We start from the raw sequence: 20,134 nt of genomic DNA on the forward strand, positions 1-20,134 counted from the left end.
CCGCGTTTGTGTACTTGTGCAGAGAGTGTGTTTGGTGGGCAGAGTTTCCCCGAGGCTTAAACATTTAAAAATGACACGGACTGATGACACCCCCGCTTCCTCCCAGCTTCACAGCCTTGAGGCCATTTAGCAGTTAGCAATTTCACAAGCATGCCGGCATCTACTAACTGGTTCTTCCACGCTGAGGCGTGATGTTTACTCAAAGGGGAATGAGTAGCTGTCCTCGAGAGCACAGCAATATTGCAGTTCATGTCCTCATGAGTTGGCCATATAGTCCAAGATCTATATTGCAGTATATATTGCAGCCAGTTTCCATGTCGATATACCATATTTTTCAGACTATAAAGCGCACTTAAGATCCTTTAATTTCCTCAAAAATCGGCGGTGCACCTTATAACCCGGTGCGCCTAATGCACGGAATAATTCTGGTTGCGCCTACCTATCTCGAAGCAATTTTATTTGGTACATGGTGTAATGATAAGTGTGCCCAATAAGTGTAGAGAACATTACACACGGAACTCAAAAATCTGTCAAAATATTTTAGTATGACTGTGAAGCTGCATCGCTTGATGGATTGTCGGCCTATCATGGCTACCGTGGTCAGAGATACAAGTATTACTATTATTGTGTGTTTATAAGGCTACTTGCCAACCCCTCCCGATTTTCCCAGGAGACTCCCGAATTTCAGTGCCCCTCCCGAAAATCTCCCAGGGTAACCAATCTCCCGAATTTCTCACGATTTCCACCCGGACAGCAATATTGGGGGGCGTGCCTTAAAGGCACTGCCTTTAGCGTCCTCTACAACCTGTCGTCACGTCCACTTTTCCTCCATACAAACAGTGTGCTGGCACACTCACATAATATATGCAGCTTTTACGTACTCATAACTGAATGCAAGTCATACTTGATCAAAAGCCATACAGGTCACACTGAGGGTGGCTGTATAAACAACTTTAACATTGTTACAAATACGCGCCACACCGTGAACCCAAACCAAACAAGAATGACAAACACATTTCGGGAGAACATCCGTACCGTAACACAACATAAACACAACAGAACAAATGCCCAGCGGTAATAGTGGGTTTCAGTAGGCCTTTAAATAAAGACATGTCAAATAAGTCACCCTCAGTCCTGTGTAAAATGCAAACATCTATATTAAAGGGGAACATTATCAGCTGACCTATGTAAGCGTCAATATATACCTTGATGGTGCAGAAAAAAGACCATATATTTTTCAAACCGATTTCCGAACTCTAAATGGGTGAATTTTGGCGAATTAAACACCTTTCTGTTTATCACGCTGGAGGCGATGACGTCAGAATGTGACGTCGCCGAGGTAACACACCCGCCATTTTCATTTTCAACACATTACAAACACCGGGTCTCAGCTCTGTTATTTTCCGTTTTTTTGACAATTTTTTGGAACCTTGGAGACATCATGCCTCGACGGTGTGTTGTCGGAGGGTGTAACAACACTAACAGGGAGGGATTCAAGTTGCACCACTGGCCCCAAGATGCCAAAGTGTCTGCCGCCAGACCCCCATTGAATGTGCCAGAGTTTCTCCACATTTTACCGGCGATGCTAAGGCAGACATGGCACAGAGATGTATGGATAACCTGCAGATGCGGGTCAACAAAATCACAAAGCTGAGTTTTGTTGATGTTGACTGCCAGCTAATCGATGCTAACATGCTATGCTAATCCATGCTAACATGCTATTTACCGGCGGTGCTAAAGTAGACATGGCACAGAGATGTATGGATAACCTGCAGATGCATTTGCAACTATATCACATTTCCTTCCACCCACATTTAATGCGAAACAAACACTTACCAATCGACGGATTTAAGTTGCTCCAGTGTCAAAAGATGCGAAAGTCCTGATCGTTTGGTCCGCACATTTTACCGGCGATGCTAACGCAGCTATTCGGCCATGCTATGGCTATGAATAGCGTCAATAGCTATTCGCTCAATAGCTTCAGTTTCTTCTTCAATACTTTCATACTCCAACCATCTGTTTCAATACATGCGTAATGTGTTGAATCGCTTAAGTCGCTGAAATCCGAGTTTGAATCCGAGCTAATGTCGCTATATCTTGCTGTGGTATTCCCATTGTTTGTTTACATTGGCAGCACTGTGTGACGTCACAGGGAAATGGATAGTGGTTTCGAAGATAGCGAAAATAAGGCACTTTAAAGCTTTATTTAGGGATATTCCGAGACCGGTAAAATTTTGAAAAAATCTTCAAAAAATACAACAAGCCACTGGGAACTGATTTTTATTGTTTTCAACCCTTTTGAAGTTGTGATAATGTTCCCCTTTAAACAGGTTCAAAAACTAGTCACAAAAACTGGTCCATAAGTCAGGTATGGCTTTCAGTTTTGTCAGTTGACATTACCGCTGCTGTTAATGAATTAACACACATGTAGGTGGTGTGTATACTGGAACAAGTACTATTTGCACCATTTGTCACCTGGAAAATTAATAACAGCTGAACTAATTTAATTATAGTTAAATGTATTACAGGTTCATCTGATTACATTACGCATCGCAACCACTTCCCCCGCTTCTCCTCGTTTTTTTTTTTTTTCTTTCAACCCAAACCACCTTTTTTGCCCCGGGCGGATCAACCTTTTTGCCCTCCCCCGTCTCACATCCCTCCTCCACCTTGAGCAGACAGACTGAACCTCCTGCCAGGAGCGGCGAGCATGTGTAGCGGAGCATACCAAGGCTGCACATGTACCGCTGTGCACTCACAGATGATATCTGCTCCATCCACTCTGCCCTCTGCTGCTGATTTCATGCAAATAATGGCTGATTCAACCCAGAACTGATATCAGACCCACCGTTTTGGTTTGGAGATTTTCATAACCCGGACGCGTTTGTCTTGAATCGGACAAAGCATGTTTAAAGCGGAAAGGTACGTGTGGTGATTTCCAAATACAAAGCGTTGAATTATGGGTTTTGTTTTGCAGTGGCACAGCTGAGTCAGCACACCCTGGCTACAGTTTCAGCCCATAAACTTTGTCTTGTTTAGGCACGTTTGTCCAGAGTCGGTTACAGGTTAACAAGCATCTGCAATCCTGGAGGAGGCTCGCTCAGTGCATGTCTTTGTTTCTCCTTCTCACAATGTCTGCTTTTTTTTTGTACGATTTAATGGACCGCCTTATGTTTTCATTACCCAGTGGGCTATTATTATTACGACGAGGTAATGTTTTCGTCGGCAGTGGAAAGAAAAGCATTGTGGAATCAGAAAAATGTTTGATTTCCCTCACAATGTACGGTCTTTCCAAGAATATTTGAACTGTTACGCGCTAGTGGAATTGTATTCTTGTGCTTGTGGGAAAGTAGAACATCTGACAACTTGCAGAATTGGGTCAATTGTGATAATCAACTTAAGTCGTCAGTGTTCCAAACCAGACTGCAATGGATTTGCGGTATTTGCTGGTGAGAAAGTGAATTATACAACAACTCACAATTCAATCCGATTAAGATTCTTGGGGTGACAATTCGATTTAACACGATTCGTTCGGTATATCAATTAGTATAAAAATGATTATTTAGCCCAGGATTCGGGAACCGTTTTGGCTGAGAGAGCCAAATATTTTAAAATCTATTTCCGTGAGAGCCGTACAATATTTTATAACACTAAGTACAACAAAATGTGTGCATTTTTAAGTAAAACAAACATTTTTAGAGTATAAGTCTCTTATTCTTTTTGATAACATTATTATTCTGAAGCTAACCAATAATAAATAAAATACTTCTTACCATTAATGAACAGGTGCGAAAGAAAACGGATTCATGGATTAAGGTGCATGAGAATGTTTTATATTCTGAACGTTATTTTTAACACTGATTATCAGCGGAATTATTCATTACTTATCGTGTTAAGCAATGTCAGCTAAGATTTATCTGAGAGCCAGATGCAGACATCAAAGAAGCCACATCTGGTTCTAGAGCCATAGGTTCCCTACCCCTGATTTGAGATGGCCTACAACAGTGGTTCTCGATCAAAACCTACTCAGTGGCCTTGTGGTCCGCCCTGAGATTGGTAGGTTGTGAGTTCAAACCCCGGCCAAGTCATACCAAAGACTATAAAAATGGGAGCCATTACCTCCCTGCTTGGCACTCAGCATCAAGGGTTGGAATTGGGGGTTAAATCACCAAAAATTATTCCCGGGCGCGGCACCGCTGCTGCTCACTGCTCCTCACTGCTCCCCTCACCTCCTAGGGGGTGATCAAGGGTGATGGGTCAAATGCAGAGAATAATTTCGCCACACCAAGAGTGTGTGTGACAATCATTGGTACTTTAACTTTAAATACCTCCTCAGAAAACACCATCAAAATTACAAACATTAAAATACAGTAGCGTAGTAGGCCTAAAAAATAATGAAAAACAAGGGAGAGGTTTTATTTAGTAAGTATATTTAATATTTATGGCAACTGTAACATTACACAGTTTGAATATAGAATTCAGTGGTTCTTTGGCATACCGCTAGCTGGAGCCCGAGTACCACAATTTTGAAAATGTTTCCTAATCATAGGGAAAGAGATCTGCTTCTCAGCTATGGTCCGAATGAGCCGCAGCGGTCCGCGATTTTAATGCACTTTTCCACCACTTGTGTTAGTAATGACATTCTCAAACACACAGAAGAAGTCTGGAGCTAAAGTCATAGAGAAGTTTTTTAAGCGCAAAAAATATGACTAAAGTGATGAAGCTGTATTGAAATGAAATGACTTTAATTTTATTGACAGATTGGTTTTTGAACCATATTCATTATTATATTACTTTTAGCACAACATAATTTCAAGTAAATATACATGTTTTCAGTATTTATGAGACTCTACTTTAACAATATTTTGAGTCAATACTTATTTTTCCAATCCGCCTGACCTAAGCCTTGATAATAATCTTTGTGATTAACACATGTTTTCAGATCATTTGACAAGATCTATCCAGTTAAACTGTAAGCAGGTTATATATCATCATTGAATACGAATAAAATCAAGAACAAGTTAACTCATTCAGTGTTAATATTTGAGTGGGCCCAAGGTCGAAAAGGTTAGGAGCTCTTTGCCTAAAAAAATATTTTTTAAAGTATATTCTTATAAAAAAAAAGTATTCATTTTTTCAATCGTTTTTTTTATTTTATGAAATGATTTACAAAATAAATAAACAAATTGTGATTAAAATGTGAATAAATTATTTGGGCACACCCGATGAGTGGCATTAAAACATCATACAAATTAGGGATGTGAATCTTACGTTAATTTACAATTTAATTCAATTTGATTCTTGTTATGATGACTCGATTTACAATTGATTCTTGCTTCAAATCAATTCTCACAATATTATACTTAGTATTGAATTTACAATTCAACCCTTTTTTTATTTGTTTTTTTTTTACTTGTTAAAGATTGTGCATATTAATGAACATCTGCAACTATACAGATGTACATTTGCAAGATTATAGCACTAGTATTTATTTCCATCTGTTCCAGGAAAGTTACGGGTGTGAGTGATTTTGAAGTTAAGACGCGGTTATGGCCTTGAAAAAAACATCTTTTTAAAAGTCGATTCATGAACATTTTTCATTGATTCAGAATCATGATTCAGATATGAAGTGTTTTTTTTTCCCGGCACTCCTACAGCATAACTCTATATTTTAAGACAAATCATTGTGTTATTATCATTATAATTTTTTCTGTGACATTCATTTTGGTTTTTTGCTTTAATTTTCCATTTTTTGTTGGGTTTTTGGGTATTTGTTTATTTTGTTTCTACAATGTGTCAGAGGCCCATAAAACAACAAATTTGGACACCCTTGGTTTTTGTACTTCACTGTAAAAGCGAGGTGTTCCTACAGTTTCTCCAGGCTGGTATAGCTCGGTTGGTAGAGCGGCCGTGTCAGCAACTTGAGGGTTGCAGGTTCGATCCCCGCTTCTGCCACCCTAGTGCCACCCACACTGGTTTAAATGTAACTTAGATATTGGGTTTCACTATGTAAAGCGCTTTGAGTTACTAGAGAAAAGCGCTATATAAATATAATTCACTTCACTTCTTAGCACTACCGCTTGTTATGACTCACGCTAACTCGTCCAAAGGCTGTTTCGCACGCTCCTCAGGCTTGTGGAGGTGCCCTGCATGCTTGGAACTCCGTTACGACGGGGAATACTTCACCTTTCGGGACTGCTTTTGTTTAATTACGAAGTCAATCAATCAATCAATGTTTATTCATATAGCCCTAAATCACAAGTGTCTCAAAGGGCTACACAAGCCACAACGATATCCTCGGTTCAGATCCCACATCAGGGCAAGGAAAAACTCAACCCAGTGGTATGACAATGAGAAACCTTGGAGAGGACCGCAGATGTGGGTGACCCACCCCCCACACCCCCAAGGGCGACCGGTGCAATGGACGTCTAGTTGATCTAGCATAATATTGTGAAAGTCCAGTCCTTAGTGGATCTAACATAATAGTGAGAGTCCAGTACATAGTGCGGCCAGCAGTACATGCATTGCGCAAGAAACACTTCCTGTCGTTCACTTTTAACGTGTACCACATGGGAATTTGATACACCCCTTGGTTCTGTCTCGAAAATGTTTAAATTATTTACAATTATACCCCTAGATGGAAGAGTCTGACTACCGTATTTTCTTGAACTGCCGCCGGGGTGCTAATTAATTTAAAACCTCTTTTCACTCCGGCGCTTACCAAAGGCATGCGGTAAAAGTAAGCATGCGCTAATTATTTTAAAACCTCTTCTCACTCTGGCACTTACCAAAGGCATGCAGTAAAAATTTGAGTGTGATGTAAGGATACCATCATGAAAAGCACATTTGGGCTTTGGGGCATTGGGGCGGTATAGCTCGGTTGGTAGAGCGGCCGTGCCAGCAACTTGAGGGTTGCAGGTTCGAGCCCCGCTTCTGCCATACTAGTCACTGCCGTTGTGTCCTTGGGCAAGACACTTTACCCACCTGTTCCCAGTGCTTCCCACACTGCTTTAAATGTAACTTAGATATTGGGTTTCACTATGTAAAGCGCTTTGAGTCACTTTGAGAAAAAGCGCTATATAAATATAATTCACTTCACATTTAATAAAAAAAAACTTATTATGGTCTTACCTTTACTTATAAATTAAGTCCATGCCAGCTCCTTCTGATCAAAAGCATCGATAACTTGCCTTTTATAGAAGTCTTCCTTATCTTTCTTCAGTTTTAAAAGTCTCTCCGTCTCAATGGAGATCTTCCTTTATTACCTCCTGCTTCGATTGAAAGTCCAGTTTAGAAAACTGCTATTAAACCGCTGCTATAAGTTAGCTCGGCTCCTCAAGTGCGGGCGATGACAGAATTACCCTCGGACAACTCCCCCTCCCGTTCTGCTCCGTGGGTGATCTCTTTATCCCACCGCCGCCACCATAAAGTGTTATTGTATGAATAATACGCTGGGTATTTAGGACTGGAACATGCTTTATTTCAGGCCGCTTGTTTACATAGCCAGCATAGGAGTAGTGGTGTTACATCCTTAAAGGTCCGTCGTGCACGCCCCGCGTCAAATCAGTTCCCAGCACATATCACGTCACTCGTTGTCACTTCTTCTGCAGCCGAGTAGTCACAAGAAGGATCACTAGAGCCCTCTACCATCAAGAGGCGGGAGTCATTTAATGACTCATATTTGACACACGCAGCTACGGTATATTAATAAAACTGTTCTTTTTAGAAGCTTGGACCTTAAATCCTATTGAATAGCTCTTAGTCTTCTTCCCTTTATGCGATTTCAAATTACCGGAATTGAAATCAGCCTCCTCCATTTTGAAAATGGTGACAGGGGAAGTGTCACTCGTGACGCGACGAGTTTGACCCGGCGGTAATGCTAAGCATGCGCTAATTATTTTGCGAAGCGAGTTTGACCCGGCAGTAATTCAAGGCAGGCGCGTAATACAAGGAAACACGGTACTTGTTTAACAAAACAGCTAAGTTGGCAACACTGATCTCTGTGTCTTCTTATTCTCTGGCAGACCAGGTGCGTATGAGTTAAGACGTTCTCATGCATACCGACACTGGTAACAATAGGATAAAACTATTAGTGGCAGGCCGCCTCAAATAATACATGTATGGGAAACACTGCTCACATGTTAAGGTTACGTTTAACATCTTGGTCACGCAAAGGAAAGACTGCTTTTGTGTATACTGTACGCTTTAAATCGACTTTTACTCAGATGCCATATTGAGATAAACCAGAAAGGGTTATACCGTTCAGGCTTATGTTTCTTTCTCCTCACTTAACTGTAAAAACAAAATCACCACGGTCCCACACAGAAAGCACTGAGCCATCCAACGGTCCAGCCTCAACTTAAATCAGCAAACATTTCATTGAGTTACACCTGAGGGAAATGTGTCAATATTTAGCTCCATTAGGAGTCTCCTAAACGGGTCAATATTTGGGGGATTGGTCGGTGTTGTTTTAGTCTGAGTGGGAATGTTTGTGTAAGTGCTGCTAACGGTCACCCTTTGGACTCCTACAAGCAAAATATCAAATTCGAGTCTCACGAAATGAATGCCCTGATTATCAACAGTAGCTCTGACTGTACTTACATAGGAACATGTTTTTTTAGCCATTCTGAACATCCAGTTATGCCTTTCAGACGGTTGAAATATCCCAGCATGGAGCCGATCTCTGTAACAGACCACTGCTGTTTACCATCAACCACTTGAGAAGTGTCTATTCACGTCCTCGATAGTTTGTGCTCCTCACTGTCATGGAGGTCCTAAATGTAACGCAAGGAAGAACGAGATGACTGTGCGTGCGCCCTGCTCTCCAAAGAAAGAACCGCGTCCTAAAACACACAGCACTTAATCATCGTCTTCAGTTTGAAGTCAGCACCTGATGTGAGTTTGTGTGTTTTACAGCTACATGACGGATGGGGGTTTGAGTCTGTACACGCGGCGCTTGAACCGGCTGCCAGACAACAACATGTCTGCTGTTCGAGAGACGCTGCATCGGAACACATCTTCAGGACAGGGAGATGCTGACAGGTAGGTCTTAAAGGGGAACATTATCAGCAGACCTATGTAAGCGTCAATATATACCTTGATGTTGCAGAAAAAAGACCATGTATTTTTTTAACCGATTTACGAACTCTAAATGGGTGACTTTTGGCGAATTAAACGCATTTCTGTTTATCGGTCTTTTAGCGATGACATCAGAACGTGACGTCACCGAGGTAACACAGACGCCATTGTCATTTTCACATTACAAACACCGGGTCTCAGCTCTGTTATTTTCCGTTTTTTCGACTATTTTTTTGAACTTTGGAGACATCATGCCTCGTGGGTGTGTTGTCGGAGGGTGTAACAACACTAACAGGGAGGGATTCAAGTTGCACCACTGGCAAGAAATCGGCCGCCAGACCCCCATTGAATGTGCCAGAGTGTCTCCACATTTGACCGGCGATGCTAAGGCAGACATGGCACAGAGATGTATGGATAACCTGCAGATGCATTTGCAACCATTAAGTCAACAAAATCACAAAGGTGAGTTTTGTTGACGTTGTTGACTTATGTGCTAATCAGACATATTTGGTCACGGCATGACTGCCAGCTCATCGATGCTAACATGCTACACTAATCGATGCTAACATGCTATTTACGCTAGCTGTATGTTCATTTGAAACTAAATACCCACATTTAATGCGAAACAAACACTTACCAATCGACGGATTTAAGTTGCTCCAGTGTCACAAGATGCGAAAGTCCTGATCGTTTGGTCCGCACATTTTACCGGCGATGCTAATAAGGCAGCCATGCTATGGGCCACTTCATTAGGTACACCCATGCTATGGCCGAATAGCGTCAATAGCTATTCGCTCAATAGCTTCAATTTCTTCTTCAATTTCGTTTTTGCTATCTGCCTCCATACTCCGACCATCTGTTTCAATACATGCGTAATCTGTTGAATCGCTTAAGCCGCTGAAATCCGAGTCTGAATCCGAGCTAATGTGGCTATATCTTGCTGTGGTAACCGCCATGTTGTTTGTATTGGCAGCACTGTATGACGTCACAGGGAAATGGACAGTCGCATCGCAAATAGCGAAAATCAAGAACTTTAAAGCTTTTTTTAGGGATATTCCGGGAGGTGTAAAATTTTGAAAAAAACTTAGAAAAATAAAACAAGCCACTGGTAACTGATTTGTATTGGTTTTAACCCTTTTGAAATTGTGATAATGTTCCCCTTTAATGGATCAATACAAAATTATAGGGGTGTAACGGTACACAACATTTTCGGTTCGGTACGTACCTCGGTTTAGAGGTCACGGTTCGGTTCATTTTCGGTACAGTAAGAAAACAACAAAATATAAATTTATTGGTTATTTATTTACCAAATTTGTAAACAATGGCTTTATCCTTTTAACATTGGGAACAATATAATAATTCTGCCCACGTTAATCCACATTAAACTGCCTCAAGTTGCTGCTTTGATTAAATAAAATGACAAAACTTTCTTCTCCATATAAAAAGTGGAACATTAAACAGTTTCAAGTCAACTCATCATGTTTAATTTATTACACCATTTTGGAAGCCTTTAGTTGATTTTTTATTATGTAAATGTTATATTTTTGTCAACATGTGATAGCAGGGACCCTGCCATTCAAAACTAAGCTGCTACATCACTAATGATTAATATAACTATAGCTGAAAAAAAATAGTACAATAGCAATAGGAGAGACTATTCATACCTGAACACCAAGGACTTCATGTTAGATCATGTGAAATAACAGAGAGACAGGGCTTTGCTGCCCCTAACACACACACACACACACACAGAGCAAAATGAGCTAATGTTACGCTAAAAGCTAATTAGCCTTCACCTCAAGCCAGAACTGCAAGCAAGCTGAGCTGCAGTTTAAGTTTCTAGGTCAACGGGCTCATAGTGATGCTAGTAGTAGTTGTGACTGGGAAGTGTTTTTTATAATTTGGGGAGAGTACGATGTCCGCTTCTAGACGCCGAAGCATTGACAACATGCGTTCTGAATACGCACTGCTGATTGGCTGTTACATCGCTCTGAATACGCACTGCTGATTGGCTTTGCATGTAACAAATCAAAATGCTGGGTGCTGAGACAGAGGCAGAAAGCAGAGCAGCTTGTTAAGACTTTAGAATAGAGACTCGTTCGATACACCTCCGAACCGGATCAAAACCCCCGCGCCGAAACGGTTCAATACAAATACACGTACCGTTACACCCCTACAGTATTATTATTATTATTATTATTAGTGACTGCTAGTTTATTTAGGGCCCTATACTCCCATTTGCGTTGAAAAGGTACCTCTGATTATTTTAATCTACATTTAAAACAGTGATTCTCAAACTGGGGCACGCCAAAGAATCACTTAAATATTGTAATGATGTGACTGGAGCCATTGTCAAAGGATTATCAGCCTTCAACGGAAGTCGTTACCATCCGACAACTAGAGACCGTAGTCAACGCCAAAATGAAACACTAAGACACAAACAGAACCGTTTTACCTGGTCGTTTCTATCACTTCTCACACGGGAATCGAATGTTCTCCACATTCTTCGCTTAGGTCCGCCCCTTCCCAGCCTCCCAGCCAATCAACATGCAGAACACATGTAAACAAAGACAAACATTGGCAGAGACAGTTGCACGAAACAATGATGCCTTTGAGGGGATGGGAAATGACAACATTTATTAAACACTGAATATACCACATGTGGAACATAAAGTAGCATAGGACCCAGTCCGTTATAATGTACATAAAAAGTATTAAAAACATGAAATACGATCAAAAATATGTTATCAACCATAAATGAAAGGAGATACAAATTAATTTAATAATCTTATAATTTGATGAGTTGACATTTTTTAACACGAGTATCCAACATTGTAACATTTGTAAGTCAGGAAAGATAAAGATTATCATAGGCAATGTTCCCTCTAATTTTTCATGCGTGTGAGCAAACGCAAAAACTCCTTGAGCATTCAGTGGAGCACATGTGAGCAACATCAGACGTGCACACTGTGGCCACACCTGCAGCACAACTGTCCCAAACCTGACTAAATAACAAGTTACATTTCTTATTATTATAATCAAATGACAGCAGCCACTTCCATGTGATCATTTTCTAATAAAAGTGTTTTGGCCCACTTACAATGACAAGAACAACAAATATAGTTTTTCATGAGCTGTATACTAGTATTCTATGTCTGGGTGGGGTCCTGCTTTGGAAATCATTTGTACCCCTTTCAGATATTGCATTTAGTTCCTATTAAAACATTCTCATGTTGCACAATGAGATGAAAGCACTGGATCATCTGTACATTCCTGTAACTTTCCGTTTGTAAAATATCCATCCATCTTCTTCCGCTTATCCGAGGTCGGGTCACGGGGGCAACAGCCTAAGCAGGGAAACCCAGACTTCCCTTTCCCCAGCCACTTCGTCTAGCTCTTCCCGGGGGATCCCGAGGCGTTCCCAGGCCAGGGTTAGGGTTAGAGTGACTTAAATAGCTGTGATGATTAGTGAAAACAGGTGTGAGGCTGAGAACAGGGACGTGACAGGTGAAAACTAATGAGGTTGGCATGGAAACAAACAAAACCAGGAAGTGCAACACGTGACTGATTGTCCAAAATCAAAAACATAACATGACAAAACAAAACATGATCCATAGGTGTGACAAAAATCATTGTGAAAAAAGGGATATGCTATATTAAATGAATAAATAAAATCTCCATGTGATAGCCTTATTTGAAGCGTGTGATGGCAGCAGGGAGAAAAGTATTCTTATATCGCTTAGTCCTACAAAGAGGAACAACGAGCCACCGAGCAGAGCGACGGAGCTGGAATTCAGTACGTAAAGGATGATGGGTGCATTGATGAATAATAGAACAAATAATAGGCTATATGTAATATATGTAGATGTATATGTTGCATACTTTGATTTAAAAAAAAAAAGTGATTGACATATGTGAGGTCCCGTATTCGCTTACATGTTACATTAATTGCGTAAGTCGTTTATGAAAGTGAGTTGAAAAATAAAGCTAACATAGTTCCACGCTAATGTCCGTCGTGTCTCCTCTTCGTAACAGCCACAAAAAGGTTATAACTTAGATAGTACTTTATTTATTCCGCCAGGAGAGTTCCTTCAGGAAAATTAAAATTTTCAGTACAATCCCATTCAAGTTTAGACAAACATTACAGGGAGACAGAACAGGATCGCTGACGGGTCTGCCGGCTTCCAGCGCCCCTTACAAAAAAGATGAGATACAGGTAAACAAGGGAGGGGGGAATGGGAGAAAAAAAATAGAAGATTAAAATAAAATAAAATAAAAATCGGTCTTAGCCTGGGCCCTGGAGAGGGGGTGCAGACTGAGGCCAAGGGAAAAAAACAACAACTCATAGCCATAGAACACATCCCTCTTCCATGTGTGTAAGAGGGAAAGAACACAGAGGACATTAAAGACATTAAAGCAGCAGATACAACCAGACACTTCTACATACAGCTATGAATAAAAAGTAAAAGAAACATATGCACTGTGGTGGCCTCTGCGGTGTTCCACGCCATCGTCCGCTGGGGTGGAGGGAGCATGGCCAGAGACAGGAGCAGACCCAACAAAGCAACCGAGACCGCCGACTCCACTCTCGGCCAGTGTCCAGTCCGCATGGATGAGCGAGGATACGTCCAAGGTGACTGAGGTGTCCGACACCTGCTCACCCAGCCAAGACACCACGAAGCCTCTCCCTCCCAAATATATTACCATTTCAACAAGGCCCACATTTAAGGGTCGCTACACCCGGAATGTGTATCTTTAATGATGGCACGCACTGACAGAGCTAGTAATGAGAGTGGCAGTTTTTTCAGGTAACTGTTTCAACCAAGCAGCATTTCCTGCTTTTCACATAATACCTGGTCAAAATGGGGATCATCATCATCGGCGGTCACTCGAACGAGTATGACAGTCCTCCTGGTAGGGGTGTATCCCTTTATGGAGGATGCCTGTGCGTGACTTAGTTGAAAGGCCTACTGAAATGAGATGTTCTTATTTAAACGGGGATAGCAGGTCCATTCTGTGTGTCATACTTGATCATTTCGCGATATTGCCATATTTTTGCTGAAAGGATTTAGTAGAGAACATCCACGATAAAGTTCTGAACTTTTGGTCGCTAATAAATAAGCCTTGCCTGTACCGGAAGTAGCAGACGATGTGCGCGTGACGTCACGGGTTGTAGAGCTACATTGTTTACAATCATAGCCAGCAACAGTTAGAGCTATTCGGACCGAGAAAGCGACAATTTCCCCATTAATTTGAGCGAGGATGAAAGATTTGTGGATGAGGAAATTTAGAGTGAAGGACTAAAAAAAAAAAAAAAGGCGATTGCAGTGGGAGCAATTCAGATATTATTAGACACATTTCCTACGATAATTCTGGAAAATCCCTTATCTGCCTATTGTCTTGCTAGTGTTTTAGTGAGTACTTTAAAGTCGGAGGGGTGTGGCCACGGGTGTGTTGACGCCAGAGTCTCTGAGAGAAGTCACGGCAGCTGCAGGCTCCGCTGATCTCCGGTAAGAGTCGACTTATTTCCACAATTTCCTCACCGAAAACTGCCGGTTGACATGTAGTCGGGATCCATGTTCGCTTGACCGCTCTGATCCATAGTAAAGCTTCACCTCCGGGAATTTTAAACAAGGAAACATTGTGTGTTTGTGTGGCTAAAGGCTAAAAGCTTCCCACCTCCATCTTTTTCCTTTGACTTCTCCATTATTAATTAAAGAAATTGCAAAAGATTCAGCAACACAGTAGTCCAGAATACTGTGTAATTATGCGATGAAAAGAGACTACTTTTAGCCGTAAGTGGTGCTGGCTAATATGTCCCCTCCAACCAATAACATCACAAACACGTGTCATCATTCCGCGACGTTTTCAACAGGAAACTCCGCGGGAAATTTAAAATGGTAATTTACTCAACTAAAGCGGCCGTATTGGCATGTGTTGCAATGTTAATATTTCATCATTGATATATAAACTATCAGACTGTGTGGTCGCTAGTAGTGGCTTTCAGTAGGCCTTTAACGTGGGGAGAATGGTGCACAGACAGTCACCACACGATCCTTGACAGAATTGAGTCAGCGTCCAGTAGCATAAAGTCCAAGTCGACTGGGGACCATTTTCTGCTGCAGCCTTCTTCCGCCGTTGTGGTAGTTCGTCAATCTACCGTCTTCCGCCTGCTCCGCCGTTGAGGTCTTCACTGTATCCCTGGTTAGCGGGCAGTCAGGTACTATGCCTTTGCCAAGGGCCACCTGGGGTAACAGTAGTAAAGGGGTTTACCTCCTAGTGCCCCAAGACCCCATAGAGGAGCCTCCACTGCCGGATGCACTTTAACGTCATGCCCAGGCCACTAAACTAGGGATAGAGCTAGCTAGTTAACCACCGTGGACATGTTTTTGACATCCATGACATTCAAACACAGGAGGAGTCAAACTAAGTTCTTTGCTTTTCTCAAGGAGTACTTTAGGTCATTCAGGGAGTATTTTAATGTATAATAACCCTTCTTTTGGAATGTCTTTTAAAAGCTAGACTCCTTATCTACCAGATAATACTGCACATGAAGCTATCTTTGAGTGAGTGATGGCAATATCAAATCTTCGGAGCGTGTGTAATGCTTACTTGTTAAATGACGGTCTCTTTTGTTTTAGTCTATTTGCCACAACGTTGGGATGTCTCGGACGGTTGCCTAGCAGCCACACGTGATGTCTAGACTGTGAGAAGTCAGCTCCAATAGTAATTGGTTAACCTTCAGTGGTGCCGGTGTGGGGGTTTGGTTGTTTTTAACAAGTGTCAGGCCAGTTTACAGGCTCTTTTAGGCTAAGCTGTATCTTGTTCTACAAAACCAGTGAAGTCTGCATGTTGTATGAATCGTAAATAAAAACAGAATACAATGATTTGCAAATCCTTTTCAACTTATATTCAATTGAATACACTGCAAAGACAAGATATTTGATGTTCGAACTGAAAACAATTTTTTTTGCATTAACATCATTAACTTAGAATTTAATGGCAGCAACACATTGCAAAAAAGTTGGAACATTTTTACCACTGTGTGACATGGCCTTTCCTTAGTGAATGTTTGGGAACTGAAGAGATCAATTTTTGGAGCTTTTCAGGTGGAATTCTTTCCAATTCTTGCTTGATGTACGGCTTAAGTTGTCGTATTTTACACTTTATAATGCGCCACACATTTTCAGTGGGAGACAGGTCTGGATTACAGGCAGGCCAGTCTTGTACTACGAAGCCACGCTGTTGTAACACGTGCAGAATGTGGCATGGCGTTGTCTTGCTGAAATAAGCAGGGGCGTCCGTGAAAAAATATGTTTCTTGGCTGGCCACATAGACGTAAATCTTCCCACGGTTAGTATTATCGTTTTCAATTACAATTATCGAAAAACAGTGATTGATAAAGGTTCCTGTTCGCTAGCTTAACATGAAAACAAGAGACATTAACGTCTTTCCACATTAAAAAACAAGATACTCCGATCTGAATGTTTTTAAGCATATTGCTGTTTGAGCATGTAAAATATTCAATTGTGCTTTCTTAGACCAGAGTGATGATTGCTTTTACACGAAATACAAGACACAGGTATTTTTATGGTGCGTTCAAGGACCGCTAAACGTAGTAAGACAACACACCGCTCATCAGAATTACTACATGAATAATCGATATTATTTTTTACAAAATTTTCATGTAAATAAATCTTAAAGTGCTACAGTACAAACCAATATTAAAGCAATACAAGTTTCACCACTGAAACAGATAACCTCCTAAGACTATAACTATCAGTGAAGCACAAGAAACAGAAAACATGCAAAACGGTTTTCTAATAAATAAATGCATGTTAAGAAAATGAATTGGGTAATTGAAATGTTAAAACATTAAAAGGGAACATTATCACCAAACCTATGCAAGCGTCAATATATACCTTGATGGTGCAGAAAAAAGACCATATATTTTTTTAACCGATTTCCGAACTCTAAATGGGTGAATTTTAGTGAATTAAACGCCTTTCTGTTTATCGCGCTGGAGGCGATGACGTCAGAATGTGACGTCGCCGAGGTAACACACCCGCCATTTTCATTTTCAACACATTACAAACACCGGGTCTCAGCTCTGTTATTTTCCGTTTTTTTGACTATTTTTTGGAACCTTGGAGACATCATGCCTCGTCGGTGTGTTGTCGGAGGGTGTAACAACACTAACAGGGAGGGATTCAAGTTGCACCACTGGCCCCAAGATGCCAAAGTGTCTGCCGCCAGACCCCCATTGAATGTGCCCGAGTGTCTCCACATTTGACCGGCGATGCTAAGACAGACATGGCACAGAGATGTATGGATAACCTGCAGATGCATTTGCAACGATAGTCAACGAAATCACAAAGGTGAGTTTTGTTGATGTTGACTGCCAGCTAATCGATGCTAGCATGCTACGCTAATCGATGCTAACATGCTATTTACCGGCGGTGCTAAGGCAGACATGGCACAGAGATGTATGGATAACCTGCAGATGCATTTGCAACTATATTACGTTTACTTCCACCCACATTTAATGCAAACAAACACTTACCAATCGACGGATTTAAGTTGCTCCAGTGTCACAAGATGCGAAAGTCCTGATCGTTTGGTCCGCACATTTTACCGGCGATGCTAACGCAGCTATTCGGCCATGCTATGGCTATGAATAGCGTCAATAGCTATTCGCTCAATAGCTTCAGTTTCTTCTTCAATACTTTCATACTCCAACCATCTGTTTCAATACATGCGTAATCTGTTGAATGGCTTAAGTCGCTGAAATCCGAGTTTGAATCCGAGCTAATGTCGCTATATCTTGCTGTGGTATTCCCATTGTTTGTTTACATTGGCAGCACTGTGTGACGTCATAGGGAAATGGATAGTGGTTTCGAAGATAGCGACAATAAGGCACTTTAAAGCTTTATTTAGGGATATTCCGAGACCGGTAAAATTTTGAAAAAAACTTCAAAAAATACAACAAGCCACTGGGAACTGATTTTTATTGTTTTTAACCCTTTTGAAATTGTGATAATGTTCCCCTTTAATTGTGATGCAGTTCTAAACCATCATCACTGCCAACCACAATAACTGTATTGAGTGTAAAGTTTACATATCCGAGACTGACATGAAAGGAGCATTATTGGGTAATGTAATTGTTGCAGTTAGTTGGTAAGTTGGTTAGCAAAATAACTGAAAATGTTTGAAGCAATTTTTTTATGAAACTTTTGGGAAATGTCCAAAATGGGATAAGGATTAACTGACCAGATTTGAGGCCTTATCGATGTCATTTCTACTACGGTACCTTAAGTTTACGCTTCTGTGTGTGTGTGTGTGTGTGTGTGTGTGTGTGTGTGTGTGTGTGTGTGTGTGTGTGTGTGTGTGTGTGATTGCGGCCCCAAAGGAAAAAAGACACTTCCTGACTAACAAAAGTGTTGGCTCAATTTCGTTCATTGCGCTACGGATAGCAAAAAAATTTACCGGCGGATTTTGATCAAACTTTCAGGAAATTTTAGAAATGGGATAAAGAACAGGTAAATACATTCTAGGGGTGATCGGGATCCGGCGGTATAGCTCGGTTGGTAGAGTGGCCGTGCCAGCAACTTGAGGGTTGCAGGTTCAATTCCAGCTTCCGCCATCCTAGTCACTGCCGTTGTGTCCTTGGGCAAGACACTTTACCCACCTGCTCCCAGTGCCACCCACACTGATTTAAATGTAAAAATTAGATATTTGGTTTCACTCTGTAAAGCGCTTTGAGTCACTAGAGAAAAAGCGCTATATAAATATAATTCACTTCATTATCTATTAGATTAAGTTACATTTAAATTATAAGCTTTCACTCACACAGAGACAACATCATTGTTTACTGACAAGAGACTTCACTCCGTTTCTTCCATTCCGCCATTGATAGCTCAAATACTTATTGACAGGTTTTAATTAAAATTTCAAGAATTTTAAGAAATGGTATATGGAAGAAGTGATTATATTTTGGGGGGGGGGGATCAGTATCATATCTGCTCGATTACGTTGTGTTTACTGTTTACTATGCAGTGTTTACTTACAAGAGACTTCACTCCGTTTCTTTCATTCCGCCATTGATAGCTCAAATACTTGTTGACAGGTTTTAATTAAAATTTCAAGAATTGTAAGAAATGGAATTGGAAGAAGTGATTATATTTTGGGGGGTGGGGGGGGATCCGGATCATATCTGCTCGATTATGTTATGTTTACATGATGAGCTCCACTCACACAGAGTCAAAGGCAGTGTTTACTGACAAGAGACTTTCTGTAATTCCGCTATGGATAGCTCAAAAAGTCATGAGCGGGTTTTTGATAAACTTTCAAGAAATGTTACAAGTGGAATAAAAAACAAGTGATTACATTTTGGGGGTGTTTTGGATCACAGCCTGGAATCTGGACTGCTTTACTATTGACTATTGGTCCAGGTCTGCGCTTTGCCAGTGCTTTTCTGGTTGTAAATGTGTGCAAGACCGAGCACACACATGTCAAAGAAAATAATACACAAGTGTCATTTCAGCATATACAAGCTCAATTAGTTTCTGTCTTCAAAAGAAATGTTCTTTTATGTATTATTTCGACAGGCCGACGAGGGCTCAGTGGTTGATGTCGTATGGGAACAGTTTGAAGTGTTGCAAAGCTTCTATAAATCCTCAGGTGTGGCTAATTTCCTGTCTTTCAGGCTTTTGACCTCTGCCCCCTGAGCTGCCCTTTGTATACACAAAGATACACACACACACACACACACACACACACAAAATCCTCAACGTTCAACTCCTGCAATCCACTGTTGGGCCGCAACACAAACTCTCACCTTTCATCTCCCTTTCTGTCCATGCCGTCTCCAACTTTCTGTCTTATTTTTATCTCACTTGTTTTTTATTCGGGCTGATAACCAGAGGAAGGAGTTGCTCAGCAATTATGGCAAAATGTCAGGGACCTTTCCTTTTAAACGCTTTCATGTTTCTTGGTAGGTCTAATTGACCAAGGGGGAGGATTCCATCTCCCCCTAAAGAATGCCTGCTTGCAGCTT

The 20,134-nt window shown here is 41.1% G+C and overlaps 1 protein-coding gene across 4 annotated transcripts in view; it reads left to right on the forward strand.

The window, feature by feature from the left end:
* The window catches only part of nav2a (neuron navigator 2a), a 460,666-nt gene that overhangs the window by 148,144 nt on the left and 292,388 nt on the right, over window positions 1-20,134 (forward strand). For 3 of the 4 annotated variants that reach the window (XR_009804322.1, XM_061887617.1, XM_061887615.1), the window contains one exon: window positions 8,917-9,042. Coding sequence is in view for 2 of the 4 variants with exons in the window: in XM_061887617.1 (XP_061743601.1) it covers window positions 8,917-9,042 (126 nt within the window). In the remaining 2 variants the exon portion in view is untranslated. Of the gene's footprint in view, window positions 1-2,711; window positions 2,923-8,916; window positions 9,043-20,134 lie in introns of those variants that run through there. The other variant, XR_009804321.1, reaches the window with a different exon arrangement.

Source organism: Nerophis ophidion, linkage group LG25 (assembly GCF_033978795.1).
Source record: "Nerophis ophidion isolate RoL-2023_Sa linkage group LG25, RoL_Noph_v1.0, whole genome shotgun sequence".
In the NCBI taxonomy this organism is placed as follows: Eukaryota; Metazoa; Chordata; class Actinopteri; order Syngnathiformes; family Syngnathidae; genus Nerophis; species Nerophis ophidion.